The 17,823-nt window shown below is 57.4% G+C and overlaps 1 protein-coding gene across 1 annotated transcript in view; it reads right to left on the bottom strand.

Moving 5' to 3' along the window:
- Positions 1–6,205: 6,205 nt before the first annotated feature.
- Positions 6,206–17,823, bottom strand: part of TNFRSF8 (TNF receptor superfamily member 8) — a 48,747-nt gene continuing 37,129 nt past the window's right edge. The window contains exons 11-15 of the mRNA XM_058660780.1: positions 17,605–17,706; positions 17,462–17,515; positions 11,647–11,672; positions 9,312–9,495; positions 6,206–7,044 (exon numbers count right to left, since the gene is read on the bottom strand). Of these exons, the coding sequence (XP_058516763.1) occupies positions 6,791–7,044; positions 9,312–9,495; positions 11,647–11,672; positions 17,462–17,515; positions 17,605–17,706 (620 nt within the window). The 3' untranslated portion in view covers positions 6,206–6,790. The remainder of the gene's footprint in view (positions 7,045–9,311; positions 9,496–11,646; positions 11,673–17,461; positions 17,516–17,604; positions 17,707–17,823) is intronic.

Genomic DNA, 17,823 nt, shown 5'->3' with positions numbered 1-17,823 from the left:
CCTCCTCAGCTTGTTTCCATCGCTCTCGCGCCGTCCAGTCTCTCTCCCAGCGCGAGGTAGAAGAGTTCGTCCCAGACAGGAGGGCACGCACCACCTACCGCCTCCCAACCCCTGTGGGCCAGGATGATCCCCCCAAAGCTGACCCCACTCTGGACTCTAAAGTCTGACCGCCTGGGTCTGGATCTCCGTCCTGGCCTCTTGGAGTTATTCTGAAAATTAAAAAGTATAGAATAGGGGCGGACGCAACAGCCTAGTGGCTAAATCCTTGTCTTGCATGTGCCAGGATCCCATACGAACACCGGTTCTAATCCCGGCTGCCCCACTTCCCATCCTGCTCCCTGCTTATGGCCTGAGCGAGCCATGGAGGACGGCCCCAAAGCCGTGGTACCCCGCGCCCACTTGGGAGACCTGGAGAAGGTTCCTGGCTCCTGGCTTCGGATCAGTTCAGCTCTGGCCGTTGTGGCCACGTGGGGAGTGAACCAGTGAATAGAAAATCATTCTGTCTGTCCTCTGCAAATCTGCCTTTCCAATAAAAATAAATCTTTTTTTAGAAAGTGTGGAATATGCATCATATAAGGCATTTCCAACAGTTGGTGGAAAATGGAATTGAGGAACTGGGGAACGAGCTTTATGGTGCAGCGAGTTAAGCTGTTTCCTGACATGCCAGCATCCCATATAAACAGGTTCTAGTCCCAGCTGCTCCACTTCCAATCCATTTTTCTGCTAATGTATCTGAATGGTTGAATGTATCAGAAGATGGTTGAAGTGCTTGGGCCCCATACCTGTTAGGGAGACTCGGTGGTGTTCGAACTCTTGATTTCCACCATGCCCCAACCTAGCCCTTGCTGCTGATTGGGGAATAAACCAACAGATGGAAGATTCTCTCTTTGTCATTAACTCTGCCTTTCAAATACATCTATGTGTGTGTGTGTGTGTGTGCAACAAATGTTGTGATCCTGATAATATGCATTTTCATGAGCTTTTGGGGGGAAGTTGGGAATTACTTAATCATTAGTTCATACTATTCATAGTTCATAGTATTAAATTAGAAGGAGTCGTTATTACTGTTTATTATCCTGGTTATCCATTTGTTCTTGAACATTCCTCAACTCTTTCTCAGAGTGAGCCTGACCCTGTGCTGTTGAAGCTGGGAGAGAACGCTATTCCAGAAGCCTGGGAGGGGCTGACTCTGGCTTCAGCCCAAGGACTGGCTCGCCTGGGGGTTATGGCCTGAGCACCTGCTGTAGCTGCCCTGTGCTCCCCATTCCACTTCGAGGGCCATCAGATGTCTCCTGGCCCTGCAACCTGGGGGAGGACATCTCTGAGGGGTGGTGTGGGCAGGGCAGGGCAGGCAGGTTGTCTGCAGGGGGCAGCGGGCCTGGCTCCTGGCCTTCAGCCCCCAGGGTGTGGACAGCAAGGATGGTGTTTCTAGGTGCTGAGTGAGAAGCAGGGAAGTTATCTTGGGGAATGGAAAGTCCCCCCTCCTGGTCAAGAGCCTGGGAAATCACCTGGTGCCCACAAGTTTCTGGGACTCCAGCATGCGGAGGGTGTGGCTAGCCCAGCCCCCAGCCTAGGCTCTGCAGGTCAGAGTGAGAGTGAGCGGGAAATGGCCTATACAGGTACCCCCCCTGCAGCAGCTGGAGGCAGGTCAGCAGTGAGACGTCACCTGATGGACATCAGGGGCAGGTGTTCTCCCAGAAGTCTCCTGCCATGCCTCCAAGCCTGTGGAGCCTGCCACCTCCTGCCCTCCCACCTGCACCCCTGCCAGCTTCCCCCCACCTCCGCAACCCGGGAGGTGAATGGCACCATCCTTCCCCAAGGAGGGGGTCATCCTGCTGTAGTCCAGAACAGGCTGTTTGCTATTACCAACAACACAATACCACCGGGATCCCATATGGGTGTGCTAGAAGGTTCTAGAGAAGAGGCGGGTCTTGACTTGCGGTTCTGGTGGTCCAAGGATGCGTCTGGAGAGAGCCTCCATGTTGGTGCAAGGCATCTTTTTCAAATTTCTTCTATTTGCACAGATTCATTTCTTGTTCTGTTTTTGAAAAACAGAGTTAAGCAGAAAGGAAGAGAGACAGAAAATCCTCCATCTGCTAGTTCACTTCCTCAATGGCTGTGATAGCAGTGGCTGGGCCAGATTGAAGCCAGGAGCTTCTTCTGGGTCTCCCACGTGAGTACAGGGTCCCAAGATGCTTTCCCAGATGCATTAGCAGAGAGCTGGATGGCAAGTGGAACAACTGGGACTTGAACCCATACTCACAGCGAATGCCAGCTCAAGAACTTTTAACATTAGTTTTATTTTGAAGGAAGGCTAAAACCCAGCCCATCCTCCTTATTGTTTGCTTGGACTTGAGAGAAACCCAGCCCTCAGCCACAGCTCACAACTGGCCCCAGCTCCTCCAGGCAGCGCCAGGCTGGGACCGCGGGTAACCTACCGACATCACGGGGTGCAGAATCCCTTCTGTACAATGGAGAGGCGCTATCTTGACCTGTCTTCCCTCAGGGACCCTCTGCCCAGGGGCTCCGAGGCTGGGAGGGCAGCTGGGTTGTCCATCGGCTGGTGTCCAGCATAGCTACCCTGCATGGGAGCCCAGCCCCGTCTCTGGTGCCAGTCACACACACCTTCAGGAAAAGCTGCCTCAAGGGACACAGCCTGGTTGGGTTTTCTTTGAGGGCCTTCTGGAGTCAGATGGCCCATGCCCAATGGGCTGCCTGACCTAGGGCAGGATTCAGTGACTCTCCATGCCTCCCCATAAATGAGCTGAGTTGGCCCTGATTCACCTGCTCAGCTGGGGTGACTTGGAGGCCATGGGCAGCTAGTCTGGGCGACATACATACAGCCTGACTGTAGGGGCAGCCAGGCACACCTGTGCATAGGAAGGGACCGAAAATCACAGGCCTGGGCGGGATGTGTGACAGGGGCTAGTTGCCTCAACTCTGAACCTTGACTTGTGAAGAGCCTGTTGATAGCCCTGGCAGCTTTCAGGGCTGTCACCATGACACTCAGACACTGAACCTGACTGCCTATCAGCCCTGAACCACAACTCCCACATCACAGCTGGCCGTGAAACTATTTCAATGACTGCCCTAAGCCCCAAGGGAAAGAAGAGTGCAGGCCATGGCAATGTTCTCCCTGCAAAAACAAATGTCCCTCCCACAGCCCCACAAGCCAAGCAGCTCACCCAACCCCGTTAGCATGGGTCTGTCCTTCCGGGAAGCCACCTGAGGAGAGTGGAGCCTGGCATGGCCACCCCCGCCCTCTGACACTGATAGCGGGTGGGCGTAGCCGCCCTGCAGCCAGGAGTGTTTCCTTAGCTTTCCGAGCCTTTCTCAGAAGTGCCTCCAGCCACTGCCTGCTGCCCAGCCTCCCTTACAGCAGGCTGGCCACCACCCTCCCTGGGCTGTGCTGTGGCAGCCCTAAGAACAGGATGTGTATTGTTCCCAGCAGGAGGAAAATAAACCTGGTTCCAGGCTGGGGAACAGACTCTTGGGCAGCCCCCCTCTTCCCAGTCCATTCTCTCTGCCTAACTCACTCCACTTTCTCTCAAATCCAAGAGCATGCACCAGGCCTGGGGCGTTTGCCAGCTGGCTGGGCCATCACTAGGGTGGACCCCAGAAGGTACCTTTTAATGTGAAGCTTCAGGCCAGGGGCTTCTCAGGGAGATCGACACCCCCACACACAGATGAGGAAAGTGACGCCATGGTGCCGACGTGGGTGTGCAGCGAGGCAGGGCCTGTGTGAGATGCTGGGGTCCTTCCCGCCATTCCCGGGAACTGGGTTCCTTGTGTCGGGAATCTGTCATCTCTCACTCCCTTGGGTCCGACTGGGTTGTGCCTCCATCCGCCCTGGGTTGAAGCCGCTCGTGGCCTTCACCAGATGCAGCTCCTGGTTTTGCTTTTCTGAGCCCCCAGAACCCCAAACCAAAAGACCCCTCTTGCCTTCATGAATCACCCAGTAGTGGATGCTGAGTTAAAAGCCACAGCAAATGGTGGGAGACACAGGCTTCGAGAGATCAAACTGTCACCACCAACGCCTGGCTGGTGAGTGACAGAGCTGGGATTTGAACCAGGGTCTGACCGCAGAGAGCAGCTGCCATCATTGATGTCAGGTCATGGAGCCCGTGATTATCTCTGCCTTAAGCCCTGCTCATGCCTCTGCCCTACCATGGGAGACCTGTGTCCTGTGAGCCTGGGCAAGGGTCTCAGGGTGTGTGCCTTACTCAGGGGGAGGCAGCAGGGGCCCTAAGGGTACTCAGCGCGCTGGGCCTCATACTCAAGGGATCACCCTTGAACATTCACTATTCATACCCAGCCATTCCATGCTGCTGCCCTCCGGGACACCCCCTCCCATGCCTCTGGAACCCTAAACTCTCCCCCCTCCCACATGAGGGCCAAGAAGAGGACGGAGAGATGGAGGACTGCAGTTGAACATGATCCTTTGTCCTTGCAGTGTCATTTCTGCCCAGCTCCACACATCGGGGTTGTGACCATAACACAAAGGTCACCAGGTCCTGTGATTGCAGGACCCCCGGGAGTAGGAGAGGGGCTGGAATGGAGAGAGGACTGGGACTGGCATCCAACTCAGAGTTTGTCAGAACCCTAAAACAGCTTTATTGGGAAGCTGTGCCACCTGCCATCACTCCCTTTTACCACCTGTTCCAGAAGGGCGTGGCAAAGGTGCTTTATAGCCCGGCAACTGCTACCCTGAAAGGTGGGGCTTGCCACCAGGAAGTCGGCACAGGCAGTGGTTAAAGAGGGGCGTCTCCCCTCCCCGCCCACCTAGGGAAATGGTGCCAGGGACATGCACTCTTGCTCCTGCACCGACCCCGTGATGGGCAGTGGCTTCCTCACGGATGTGCTGGGGGTAGAGGGAACAGCCCTCAATCTCGTGCACCCCACACACAGCCTGTCACCGGAGGCTTGCAGCTGGCAGCCTGCAGTGGGGGCAGGCCGCTGAGCTGGGGCCCAGGAGGCAGGCAGGGCCCTTCCTGCTCAGGCACAGAGCACAGTGAGCACACACACCTCCTCTTCCTCCCATAGCCCCAGGTCCGCTCCGTCCAGCCCTGCGGTCCCCAACACAAACACCCAAAGGGGCCTCCAACAAGAGGGCTTTACTGAGAGTGTTCTCAGAGGGTGGTCTCGGGCCAGGGCACAGTTGTTGGGGGTGATGGGAAAGGACTTCCAGCATTGCAATGGGAAGCAGGCTCCTTTCACGGAAGTCTTCCAGCCACCGGAGCCTGCGGTGGTCTCAATGTCCACGGTGTGGGCGCTGCGGTGAGAATTCCTGTGGCTGAAAGACCCTTAGGTCCCCCAGGGTCACCTCAGTCTCACTATTTTCTGTTGTTGAGGTGAGTCAGGGACTTCCACATCGTGTGTGAAGGGCCACCAGGTGAGGCAGTGTGTCATTTCTTTAAACTGTGTGTTGGGATCCAGCAGGTGCATGGCAGGTGCCTTCACCAACATATCTCTGGGGAAGGCAGGGGCAGAGTCCACCCACTCCATCCTTTCTCCCACTGGGCAAACAGCACCCATGTCACCCACACTCCTCCTGGCCAGTGTCCAGGTGCCATGGCCACCTCTTCTGGCCACAGCACAGCCCCTCCAACTTTCCCCAAAACATTGCAGTGAGTTCAGAAACTGCCCTCGTGATTGCTGGCCCAGCCCCCACTTCCTCCAAGGAGTGAGCAGAGGTGAGTCACTGTGGCTTTCCCAGCCGGGCCCTGTGGGTAAGTCCAGGAGACTCCAAGCCACCCAGCTCTCCCCACCCCGGCTACTGAGGACTTGGTTGAGGCCTTGGGTTTGTGGGCTCAAGGCCGCCGGTGAGTCTCAGTCTGCAAGTCAAAGGTGATCTGGCTCCTTTCCATGATGTATACAAATCCTGAAGTCCAGGCCGAGCAACCAAACGCTTGGTTCCAATGTTCCCTCCAAGGCAAGATGTCTGGGTGCAAGGCAGGTGCGTGACAACACCGTGCCCCAATGGGGCAGAGCAGCAGAGGTAGACGATGGGGCAGGAGCCCATGGATTTGCAAGTGTGGCAGAGCTGAAGGAAGGGAGACACCTCTTCCTTTCCTGGGAGAGGGCAGGTGGGGCTCGCAGAGCCACTGAGGACCCTAGAAAGGGCCCGCAGCTCCCCAGCTCTATGTCCAAATAAGCTGGGATGAGTGGGATTGGGGGGTGGCGCTCCTGCAGTCACCCAGATTCTGGATGCCTCCTGTTGCAGAGGCTTCTGTGAACAGCCAGGGGCCAGTGAATGAGAATGGGGGGTGGAGCAGGAGCAGGGCTAGGGACCAGGCAGGGACCTGGCCCATAAAAGCTGTGGTCCAAAGGATGCCAGCATCGCCCCATTGCTTCCACTTTCCCTGGACTCAGGAGGAACCACAATAGGCACTGGCGGGTTGGAGGGGCACACATACACAGTGACGAGGGGCTGCAGGCAGGGCGACAAGGCCAGTGGGCATCATCTCTGAGGCCACAGAAGGGGGAGCTGTGCAGGCAAGGAGTGAAGTCAGCCTCACCGTCTCTCCCTCAGTGCACACTGACCCTCGTGCTGGGTCAATGGTAGCAAGGCGCGGAGCTGGTGCCCACAACAGCAGACAGAGCAGGGACCCTGTCCTGGCCATTGATCTGTGGTCCAACAAACTCACCATCTGGAAACACCCCTCAGAAGTATCTTCTGTACAGGCCACAAGATACCAAAATCTGCATTCAGGTCCCAGCTTGGCACTGCCAGTGTCCTGGCCTCTCCAAGGGCATACAGCTGCCCTCCCAGCCCCATCCAGATCAGGCCTCACTTCTCAGAGACCATCGTGGGCAAGGGGTCTTCCTTCCCCTCCTCCTCCACGGAGAACATGACATCGCCACAGCTGCCCAGGGGCGGCTCCGTCTCCTGCTCCGGGTAGTGGGGCGCATGGTCCACCTCCAGCTGTTCCTCCAGCACCGCCGCCGTCGGCTCGGCTGTCCCAGCCACAGCCCAGCCCTCAGATGCCTCAGTCTTCACTGTCCCCACAATCACCGTATCAGCCTTCATGATGTAGATCTTCTCTGCAAGGCAAAAAGTGGTTGTGATGAAAACAGCTGAGCCCCAGGGAGCCAGGCGGCAGAGCAGGGCCCAGGCCTCGTTGGTGCCCTTCTCACTGTGTGGCTCCAGACAGATGGCACAGCCTCTCAGTGCAGTGTGCCCTATCATCCTGACAGAGCTCCAAGGCCCAAAGCAGACATGACAGCTGGGACCTGGACACTGAGTACCCACTTAGTACTCAAGGTGGCTGCCATGATGTTCTGAGCACTTGGTTGGGGTCGGGGAGGGGAAGGGAGGGTAAGAATGGGCTCCAAAGAAGAGGGTGTGTGCCAGGCACTCCCTGCACTCCAGCCCCGGGGCTCAGCACACCTGCAAGGTGGAGCAACCACCATCATCCCCATTGGACAGGTGAGAGCTTGAAGCTAGAGAGGCCAACTGGCCTGACCAAGGTTCCCAAGTGGTCAGGAGAAACCCATGGAGATGCCCAGCCAGCCTGGCTGCCAACTTCCACCCTGACCGCCAACTTCCACCCTGACCGCATGCTTCCCAGGACACCTGCAGGGACTACACTGTCCTGGTCCCTGCCCCCCTCTCCACCCCCATCCTGACAGTCCTGGCTTCATACAAGAAGATCCACTCTGGGGTCACAGCTCACAGTCACCCAGTCCAGTGAAGGTGCCCAGAGCAGCTGGACGAACACAGTCTGGCTCAGGGTGTGCACTTAGGGTTTATGGCCCTGGCCTGTCTGCACGCCCTGGGCCTACTATACACAGCTGGTGCAAGGGAGGGCAGCTGGTCAAGCCCAACCCACCAGAGGTAGATTTCTTATGATCCCCAACACAGTCCTATTTGGGGGTTCCAATGTGGCCTTTTTTAAACGGGGGCACAGAGACCCATGGGAGCCAGGCAGTGGGCTGGACTTCAGCCTGTTTCCACGGCTTCCAGCTGGGGGCAGAGACCCAGCTGCCAACTGCTCCACCCTGAACTGTGCAGAGCAGGGGACACTCCAGAGGGAAGGAGAGATTGGGGTCCATAGGGGCTGAGGCTTAGGGAGCCCTGCCTCTTGGGGTGATTTGGCCACATTCTCAGACTCAGAAGCCCCAAAAAAAGTTCTCCAGGGCCCCTGGCTTCGGCTCTGTTGCACAACACCAGCCCTTCTATTTTGGTCTGTGTGCCCCACCCAACCCCACCCAACCCCCCAGCCCAGAAAAGAGAGAAGTGTCTAAAATGACAGTGAGAACTAGCGGTCAGGCTGGGAAGATTGGGGAGCTATGGACAACAGGGGCCCCAGCTCACAGCCTCCACCAAGCCCAGGGCCCCTGGCTTGGTGAATCTCCACCCAAAGGGCTGGGCAGAAAATGGGGCCCAGTGGATGAGAAGGGACCAGAGAGATGGGAACCCAACAGGAAGGCAGTTGGGCAGAAGAAAGATGCGAGGCAGGCAGGACGGGCATGGGCAACATGGAGGGGCCAAACTTGGACAGAAGCAGCCCAAACCTGGGGCCACCACCAGCCCTGCTGCTTTCTGTGGACTTGACCCCTCTGGCCCTGCCTCTGACACAGGGCTGACCACCCTCCAGGACGGGGTCTTCCAAAAGCTGCTTGGCTTCCTGCCCCTGCAGGAAAGAACAGGAGGGCCAGTTCATGACCAGCCTTGGGCCCAGGACTAAGACTCCTGGACTTCACTCTGCAAGGAGTGGGGAGCCACTGGAGAGTTCTTAGCAGGGGCACAACATGATAGTTTATACACTTGGGACACTTTATGACACCAGCTGTCCCAGGCTGGAGAGAAGCAAGCCAGGAGGCTGAGAGGGAGCAGGGCACTCACCCATGCTGTAGTTCAGAGAACCCATCTGGACAAGTGTGCACTCAGGGGCCTCAGACCCAACAGCAGCGGGCGTGGGTCCCTGCCAAGCCAGGTGACAAGGGGAAATCACCCCAGTCAGAGCTGTGGGACACACTCCCTCCCCAGGAAGGGGTGATGAATAAGAGGTGATGGCCACAAGCATGGTAGGCATGTACCGGGTACATGTGGGACTTGCTGTCACTGGTCCAGCTCCCTCAGCACCCCTGGGTGCTTGGACCTGGGGCCCAGGGGTACATTTCATTTAAACACTTTTGACCCTCCATGTGCAGCATAGCAGTAAATCTGCTCTTCCTCCCAGTTCACTGAACCCTGAATCCAGGAACAGAGGTGGAGGCGGCTTCTGCTCCAGGAGCCCCAGTCCTGCCTGCCAAGGGTCCAGCCCTGTCTGCTCTGCCCTCTCGGCCGGGGCCACCCCAGGACTCACCGATCTTGTTATTGGTATTCTCCGTAGACACACGGTGCTCCGGCAGCTCCCAGGAGGACGAGGGGCCCCTGGCCAGGGCAGTCTTCAACAGTGGGAGGTCCTCAGGGCAGGTGGTGCCCACATTTTGACAGGTCTCCACAGGCGGCTTGGGGTCCAGCTCTGTCATCACTACATCACTCCTTGGCTGTCGCAGGGGGGTGCAGGAAGGACAGGCACTGAGCCCGGCACCCCAACCTCCCCAAGCCTCAGAACCAGGAGCCTACCTTTGACCTCAATGACCCCCTGGGAGTCTGGCTCAGCTTGGGTTTGGACTAAATAACAAGGCTGTGGCTGTGGCTGTGGCTGTGGCAGAGGGGTTAAGCCACAGCTCACAACACTCTCACTTGAGTGTGCCAGTGAATCCCAGCTGCTCCACTTCTGATCCAGCTACCTGCCAATGCACCTGGGAAAGCAGTGGATGATGGGCCAAGTGCTTGGGTCCCTGCACCCACATGGGAGACCTGGATAGAGTGCCAGCCTCCTGACTGTCGCCTGCATCGGCCCCAGCTGTCGAACCTAAGTAGGAGTGAACCTGTCGATGGCAGATCTGGCTCCTTCCCTCTCGTTGCCTTTCCAATACATACATCAATCTTTTCAAAAAATAAACAATACAGGTGATAATGATGAGAAACTCATCCAGTGCTTAGCACGTGCACTGCCCCATCCTAAGGCCTTGCCATATGTGAGTCCTCACCACTCCCATGCATGTAACACGGCCATCCCACATGTGTGCAGATGCAGCACGCCTTTGTAGACAAGCAGACTGAGGCACAAAAAAGTCAACTAACTTGGCCAGTGTCTGGGCCTGGATTCAGACTCTGACCTCTCGCTCCCTAAGCCCCCTTCCTAAGCACTAAAGTGTGTCAGCTCCAGCCCGGACCCCCGGGCGGTCACCTCTCACCATGACACTGAGGAGTTTCTGGGTAGTGGGCAGTCCTTTGTTACTTTCACAGGCGACCACCAAGGAGAAGTGGCCTACTGGAATGACAGTGACCTTGGCCCTCCAAGGGGAATGACCGGGAATGATCTGAAGAACATCCACCCGACCCTGACTTTACGTCATGACACTTTGGCCACAAGATCCCATGGCTCCACACAAGTCACTGACGTGTGACAGTCACCTGCTGGCCCATGTGGAAGAGCTTAGCCATTGTCCAGTCCCTTCCTGGGGGACTCTGGGTGCTACAACAGCAACCTGTTAAACGCCAGCATGGGGAGTACCCTCCCCAGCGTGAACCGGAACTAGCCCTGTGCTTCTGTGTACCACACTGAAGAATTAAAAAGCAGAAACTTCTCTTAGTGCACGGATGCTTAACTACAGCAAAGGAATGGAAAAACTGAAACATGGGGGAAAAAATGAACCCGATACACCTGAGACAGCCAGAGTCCACTGTCCCTCAGTCCCGGGAGGCGATGCCCCCTGCAGAAGAGGACCCAACACAGACGCCGCCCACCCCCCACAGAGGGAACCCCCCATGGGGATCTGTAGTGACATCAGCAAGTTTGCGGCTGCACGCAGCGCGGGGACCAAGCTCGCACGGAGCAGGGCTCCTGTCCTTCCCAGCACCAGCCACAGAGGCACCTGACCGGCCCAGGCCACCTGGTTCCTCTTTTCTAAAGCAGGACAACAGGGGCTGACACTGTGGCTTAGTGGACGCTGTAAAGTCTGTGACGCTGGCATCCCCCTGTGGGCACCCCCTATGGGTCCTGGCTGCTTGGCCCCTTGAACCCAAGAGAGAGATCCAGAAAAAGCTCCTAGTTCCTGCTTTTGATCTGGCCCAGCCCCATCTGGGAAGTGAACCAGTGAATGGAAGATCTCTTTCTCTTCCCCTCTCTACCTCTCTGCCTTCCAAATGCCTTCCAATAAATCTTTGGAGATAGCTCAACAGATCAAATAAGACATGAGTCCAGCCCTCCAGTGTGGGGAGGATGATTTGAAAGAAAGACACCCAGCTTGTGATAAGTGCTCTGTGACACCCCTGGCTAAGCTTTTAAAAATCTGTGCTACTGATCTGTCACCTGGCCAAGAGGGCACAGCTAACGTAGGAGTAATGGACAGGGCTGGCCAGACCTGGTGCCCCCTGGCCAGACCTCCTGGCCAGACCTGGTGCCCCCCGCTCGGGGACCTCTGGAAAGCCCCTCAGGCTGAGCCAGGGCTAAAGGCTGCTGTGGGGGTGGGGCTCCCTTCCCCAGCCAGGGCCTCAGGCTCAGAGTTCCCCATACCCTGGCTGCTTTCCACCCTGCAGGAGTCAGGTTTCGGGCGATGCTGATATGGGGGCATGGGCAGGGTACTTACTGCTGGGTTCCTCCAGGATCTGGAATCTGCAAGAAACAAACAAAAAAAAGCAATGCCTTCACAAGGACATTGTTAGCCCTCGCCCTCCCCCTCTCCCCACCATGGCCTTACCCCACCCCCACCGGTCACCAGGGGCTCCCCACAGGTGGAGGGCACTAGCTCTGCCCAGGGTGCAGTCTCCCGTCTAGGGACCCACAGACACACTCAGGCCTGGGGCACTAGGGAGGAGCTACTTCTCCTGCAGCAACTGAGGAACCATTTGTGTCTCCTGGCCATTCTCAGAGAGTGAGCCAATCACATGCCCACTGTGCCCCTTGCCTAGCCCCCTACACACCTATAGATGCACACACACACACACACACACACACACACACACACACGGCTTGGTTCAAAAGTCCATGCCACTCCTGCCCCACCAGCCTAGGAAGCCCCCACTGGGCCAAACTGAATCAGTGCCCACTGCCCCCTTGGGCCAAGGTAAATCAGTGCCCACTTCCCCCACTGGGCCAAAGTTAATCGGTGCCCATTGCCCTTGATGTGCCTGGAGAGGCCAGGAGTCCTCGGACCACAAGGCCAAAGCTCACAGGGAGAACCTTAAGGCAGGGGACGGAGAGAGGAAGACGAATCCCAAGGAACCCGACGCTGAACGGGCTGGAAGCCTGCCACCCCAGGGCCCATGTCCCTGCCCTGGAGGAGCCACCACAGGGCCCAGCAAGAGAGCAGACATTTTGGGGCACAGCCTTTACCCCTCATCTCAAGCTCCCCTGCCTCCCCCAACACACCAACCATTCTCTCCCCTCCCCCTTGGGCCAAGGCAAGGCTGCACTGTCCATGAGAGACAGCACAGCCAGCCACCCAAGGCTCCGGGCCTTGGGCTGCTTATCTGGAAAATGGGTGAATCAGCCAACCCCAGAGGGTTTCCACAAAGACCAAACGAGGGCTCCTGATAGTGCCTGGTAGTGAAGCGTGGTAAGACAGGTGCCCTTGATGCCACAATAGCCGTGACCTCTGTGGCCTTCCTGCCCCAAGCGTCTAGTCACGAGCAAACCACTAAACAAATTCCAGTACAGGGACATCTTGCCAAATCGCAGACTGTACCCGTCAAAGGGGGCCAGAGTGGACGCACCAACAGTTCCATGTCAGGGAGACAGTCACCAGGGGCCAGTGCTGGCTCACGCATTGCAACAAATGTGTCCAACTCACAGAAGATTCTCTGTAAATCTAAAATCCCCATCTCCCACCACACGCAATCTATTTAGAATTTAATTAGAATATTACATGAGGAATGTGCCCAGGAGCACACAGTGGGCCCACAGTCGCCCGGAGGAGCATGAGGAGGGCTCTGCTGTCCCCACCCCCGCAGCCCAGTGGAGTAGAACAGGAAACAGGAAGAACCAGAAGGTCCTGAAACCACCTAGAGCTGTGCTCCAACCTGGGGCGCTTTGATAATGACCAAGAGCAAGCATGGCCAAGTGCACAGGTCACATTTCACAAGAGCCTTTCCCCTAATGATGTGGCTGCAATCCGCTGCTTGCTTTTACTGATTTCCTTGCTTTTCGGAATCATCATAATATTCTCGTAAACCCGACTGGCGTGCTTCCCTGGTGCCTCCCCTCCGGGAACGGAGTGTGTGTGACGAGGGCCACGCTAGGGGAGCACTGGATTTCCGGTACCCTCAGTACCTCCCCCTCACCTTGGCTCTCCTGTTCTGGGCCCAGCCCTCCTCAGGTCCCCAGTCCACGGATGCTGTTGGAAGGCACAATGGCCTCAGGGAGGAGGTTTGGCGCACTGGCAGGCTTGGGCCAGGCATACACGAAGCCTCACCCTGGGTGCTAGGAGGATGGTCCAGCCCAGTGCAGGAACATGAGAAAATGAGAGAAGCCAGGAGTGTCTTCGAATAAAAATGGGTCCCCTGCCCTTGAGTCCAGCTTCCTGTTGCCACAGACCCTTGCAGGTGCTTCAGGTGCAGCATCACCCACGTGGGAGCCCTGGATTCTACTGCCAGCCCCCGGCTAGGCTTGGCTCAACCCTGGCCATCGTGGCATGTGGTGAGTACACCAGTGAATGGGACAGCCTGTTCTTTCCCCCCTCCATAAAGTAAAAATAAATGTAAGAAAAATTATAGTAATCACAGATTATAACTCATTGCACAAAACAGGAGCCTCCCAGTCCATACACAGATCAATACAGATAAAGGAAACGGAAACCTGATGAACAATGAATCACCGATGGACTCAAGACACTTCCCATCAATGCGGCCAGTCTGCTGCCCGTGGGTCTGCTGCCTGTGGGGTCTGCTGCCCGTGGGTCCTGCTGCCCGTGGGGCCTGCTGCCCGTGGGTCTGCTGCCCGTGGGGTCTGCTGCCCGTGGGTCTGCTGCCCGTGGGGTCTGCTGCCCGTGGGGTCTGCTGCCCGTGGGGCCTGCTGCCCGTGGGGTCTGCTGCCCGTGGGTCTGCTGCCCGTGAGTGTGCTGCCCGTGGGTCTTCTGCCCGTGGGGTCTGCTGCCCGTGGGTCTTCTGCCCGTGGGGTCTGCTGCCCGTGGTGTCTGCTGCCCGTGGGGTCTGCTGCCCGTAGGTCTGCTGCCTGTGGGGCCTGCTGCCCGTGGGGTCTTCTGCCCGTGGGGTCTGCTGCCCGTGGGGTCTGCTGCCTGTGGGGTCTGCTGCCCGTGGGGTCTGCACCTGCGGGCTCAGCCAGCCTTAGAGTGGAGGCGTAAAGTAGTCATTCTTACACTGGGCACAGACTTCTTGGCCTGTCACGAGTCCCCAGACCAAGGATGGGGAAGATCCATCCCATGGCCCAGTCTCCAGGACTGGCCTTGCCAAAGCAACTGCAGCTAGGACTCACCAGGAGGGTTGTGGGGTGCTGTGCAAACACCCCGTCATTTCATGCCAGGCTCTTGCGCATGCAGAACCAACCCCAAGGGCTGCCTGTGTCTATTGACTGCCAAGAAGAAGACAACGCCGGGCCTGAAATGAGCCGGAAGTGCTCGAGGACAGGCCAGAACCCAGCAGGGGGTCCCCAGGAAGCACCCTCAGGCCCTCTGGGATCTTCTGGCCAGAAACCACACACAAGGAAAGGCCAGGCACATATGGGGGAGGTGCATCCACAGTGCCAAGGCCACGGAAGAAAAGGAAGAGTGGACTGAAGGAGACCCAAGACACAGACCACCAAGCAACACGCGGCTGACCAGATTCTTCCACTCCGAAGAACATGACTGGGACAAACAGCGGGCCGAGCAGTGAAGCTGCAGCCCGAGATGTCGGCATCCCACGAGCGGCTCCTCCAGTTCTGATCCATCTCATGTGCCTGGGAAAGCAGCAGATGATCTAAGTGCTTGGGCCCCTGCCACCCATATGGGAGACCCAGCTGGAACTCCTGGCTCCGGGCTTTAGTCTGGCCCAGCTCCAACTGTTGCAGCCATTTGTGGAATGAACCAGCAGACAGACAATATCTGTGTGTGTGTGTAACTCCGCCTTTCAAATAAATAAACATATCTTAAAAAAAAAAAAAGAAAACAAACTGAACAGGGCCTGAAGCTTCCCTGCAGGGGACATATCTATGGGAAACCTTGTCTCTCGTGGCTTAGCCATGGTCATTTTTGTTTGCATAAAACACACACGGAAGGCCTGAGGACTGGTGCGTCACCTAGGCAGCCAGCTCCTCTCCCCAGCTCCCGGAAAAATAACTTCCTTGTCTCATGCTCACAAATTTTTCTTTAAGCCTGAAGTTGTCTCAAAACAAAAATAAAGGAATTTTTTCCATCTAAATCTGTCTGGAATCATAGCCAGGTCATGACTCCAACACCCACTGCAATGAAAGGTTATGGGTCTGGGTAACCCTGGGAGGGCTCATTCCCCTCCAAGGGCCATGTAGCCATGTCTGTAGACACTTGGATTGCGGCCACCAGGGGGTGCACCGCAGCAGAAAGCTGTTTGGTATCCTGTGCCACACAGGGTAACCCCCCAAAGAACGACCGACCCCAAACATCCAACATGCCAAACGTGAGAAACCCATTGTAGGAAAAATCCCAACAGCGGGATCAGAATCCAATGCCTTCTCAAGCACGTGGCTTTTGACAAGCTGCTACATCTTCCTGCGCTTCCGGCTGCTCAGCTGTGAGTGCAGAATAACAGCAGCAGGTGCGGCGCAAGCTCACGGCAAGAGGCCATGAATGTGTGTGGCAGGCACCCAGGGCACAGGCAGTCCAGAGCCCGGATCCTCTCCCGGTTCAGCCAACCAGCTAGGAGCTCCTCCCGGGTGGACCGCATGATGCTGCCCTGCCTGTCTGGGCAGTCACCACTTAGGTCTGAGAGCCTGGAGAGGTCGCACACAGGAAGCTCCCTGTAAGTGCTCCCTGCAAGCTCTGAGCGAGTGGAGGAGCCAACAGCTGCACAGACCACCGTGTACCCTTCGCCACCCCATCCGGTCTGTTCCCAACCCAGGGTCCTGCAGCTTTCTGGCCCTGGCTACAGCTTCCTACCCCCTGGGAACCAGATCCAAAGATCGACTGGGAGCTGGGGGAGGCAGGGGGGGTACACACAGGCCCACCCCAGCATGGGCCCAGTTCCTGGTAAGCCTGGCTCATAAGGGAAGACGCTTGCAGCTTTGGGTGGTGTTGTTTTTTTCTCACAGCTGCTGCCACGAAGGTTCGAAGAGAAAAATAAACTGACGGCGACGGAAATTCTAATACTAGAGAAATGTCAAGAAAGCAAGGGCTGGTTTCAGTGAGCTGCTGAGGCCAACAGCTCATGGAAACAGGTTCGAAACCGCCGCAGCAGAAAAACCCGCCTTGCTAAAACAGTACAAGCGCTCACTTGTGAAACCTGACAGGTTCAAAACACGCCCCAGGGCACTGTGCGCCCTGGGGGTGACCTCTGGACACAGCGATGACTGATGACCTCAGGTGGAAGACAGGCCTGTGGACACGGGGGCAGCTAGTGTAGGCAGAGCTAAGGGAGAAAGGAACGGAGACAGGCTGAGCCCCCTGGAGCAGGCTCTGCCGCCTGCAGCTGTTGTCGCCCTGGACCAGCTGTGCACCTCTGAACTGTATCCCCACCATCCGGCTTAAAACTCACCACAGAACGGGGCTGCTGTGTCAACCAGGGCCCAGCACCCAGAGGATGCTCAGTCGATGTGGTGAGGTGCATGGGGGGTGAGGCAACAGGCACTGGAAGGCTGAGAGTCACGCCACTGACCCTTGCCCAGGGGTTATCCCTGACCAAGCCTGGGCGCAAAGGGGGAGAGTCAGGGGTTCAGGGGTTCCCCAAGGCTGCCTGGGAGGCTGAACAAAGACCCAGGGAGGCGATCAGGGCCACCCAGGCCTCGGGAAGGCCACGCCGCAGGGCATGGAGAAGCCCCCTCTCACAGGCCAGGCTCTCCACACAGCAGGTGCTGTGGGCCGGCTCAACCATGGGAAGCATCCACACAGTGCCTCATGGGATGAAGCCACGAGGTTCATCTGCAAGCAGCCCTCCTAAGTAGGTCCCATTTTATAGATGAGAGAACTGAAGGAACTCCCTGAAGCCATGAAGCTGGGCATGGCAGAACCAGGACTCCGGCCCCAAAGCCCACCCTGCCACCCTCTATGCTTCCCTTGGTGGTCTGTCGGCAGAAGAAAAAGGGCGAGGTGGGTTTGAAACCCAGCTCCAGCACCCAGCCAGCATTCCACAGGCCTGTCTTCCACCCGCCACTGGCATGGGATTCCCACTGTGGATGGTGCTGCCACACTGGATAGCTGCCGGGGGGGAGGAGAAGTGTGGTCCCCGAGGCCAGGACCCAGAGCTGCCACGTATCCGTTGGGAACGCAGGACACTCACCCTCTAGCTCGGCCGTGGGCTGAAAGGTCTGGGTCGGTTTGCACAGGTGCAGCTCTGCAGAGATGGAAGCAGGGCTGGAGACACGTGCCAGGCAGGCACAGAGCCCCCCCGTCTCCCCAAGGCCCTGGGAGGCAGCCACTCACTTTGCCAGATCTGCTTCCTGCAGGCCCTCCGGTGGCACAGCAGCAAGGAGCTAGAACCAAGTGCCACCGCCAGCACCAGGATCACGCAGAAGAGTACAGGGCCTGAAACACAGGGCTGTGAGCTGGGGTCCCACAGCAGGTGCAGGGCAGCCCCACCCAGCACTGCCTGCTTTTTCTAGGACTGGTGGCAGGATGGCGCCTGCAATGGCCCTCCCTCGC

This window comes from Ochotona princeps, chromosome 2 (assembly GCF_030435755.1).
Source record: "Ochotona princeps isolate mOchPri1 chromosome 2, mOchPri1.hap1, whole genome shotgun sequence".
In the NCBI taxonomy this organism is placed as follows: Eukaryota; Metazoa; Chordata; class Mammalia; order Lagomorpha; family Ochotonidae; genus Ochotona; species Ochotona princeps.
The sequence above is the reverse complement of the archived record's forward strand: the minus strand, read 5'-3'. Positions and strand labels throughout refer to the sequence as shown.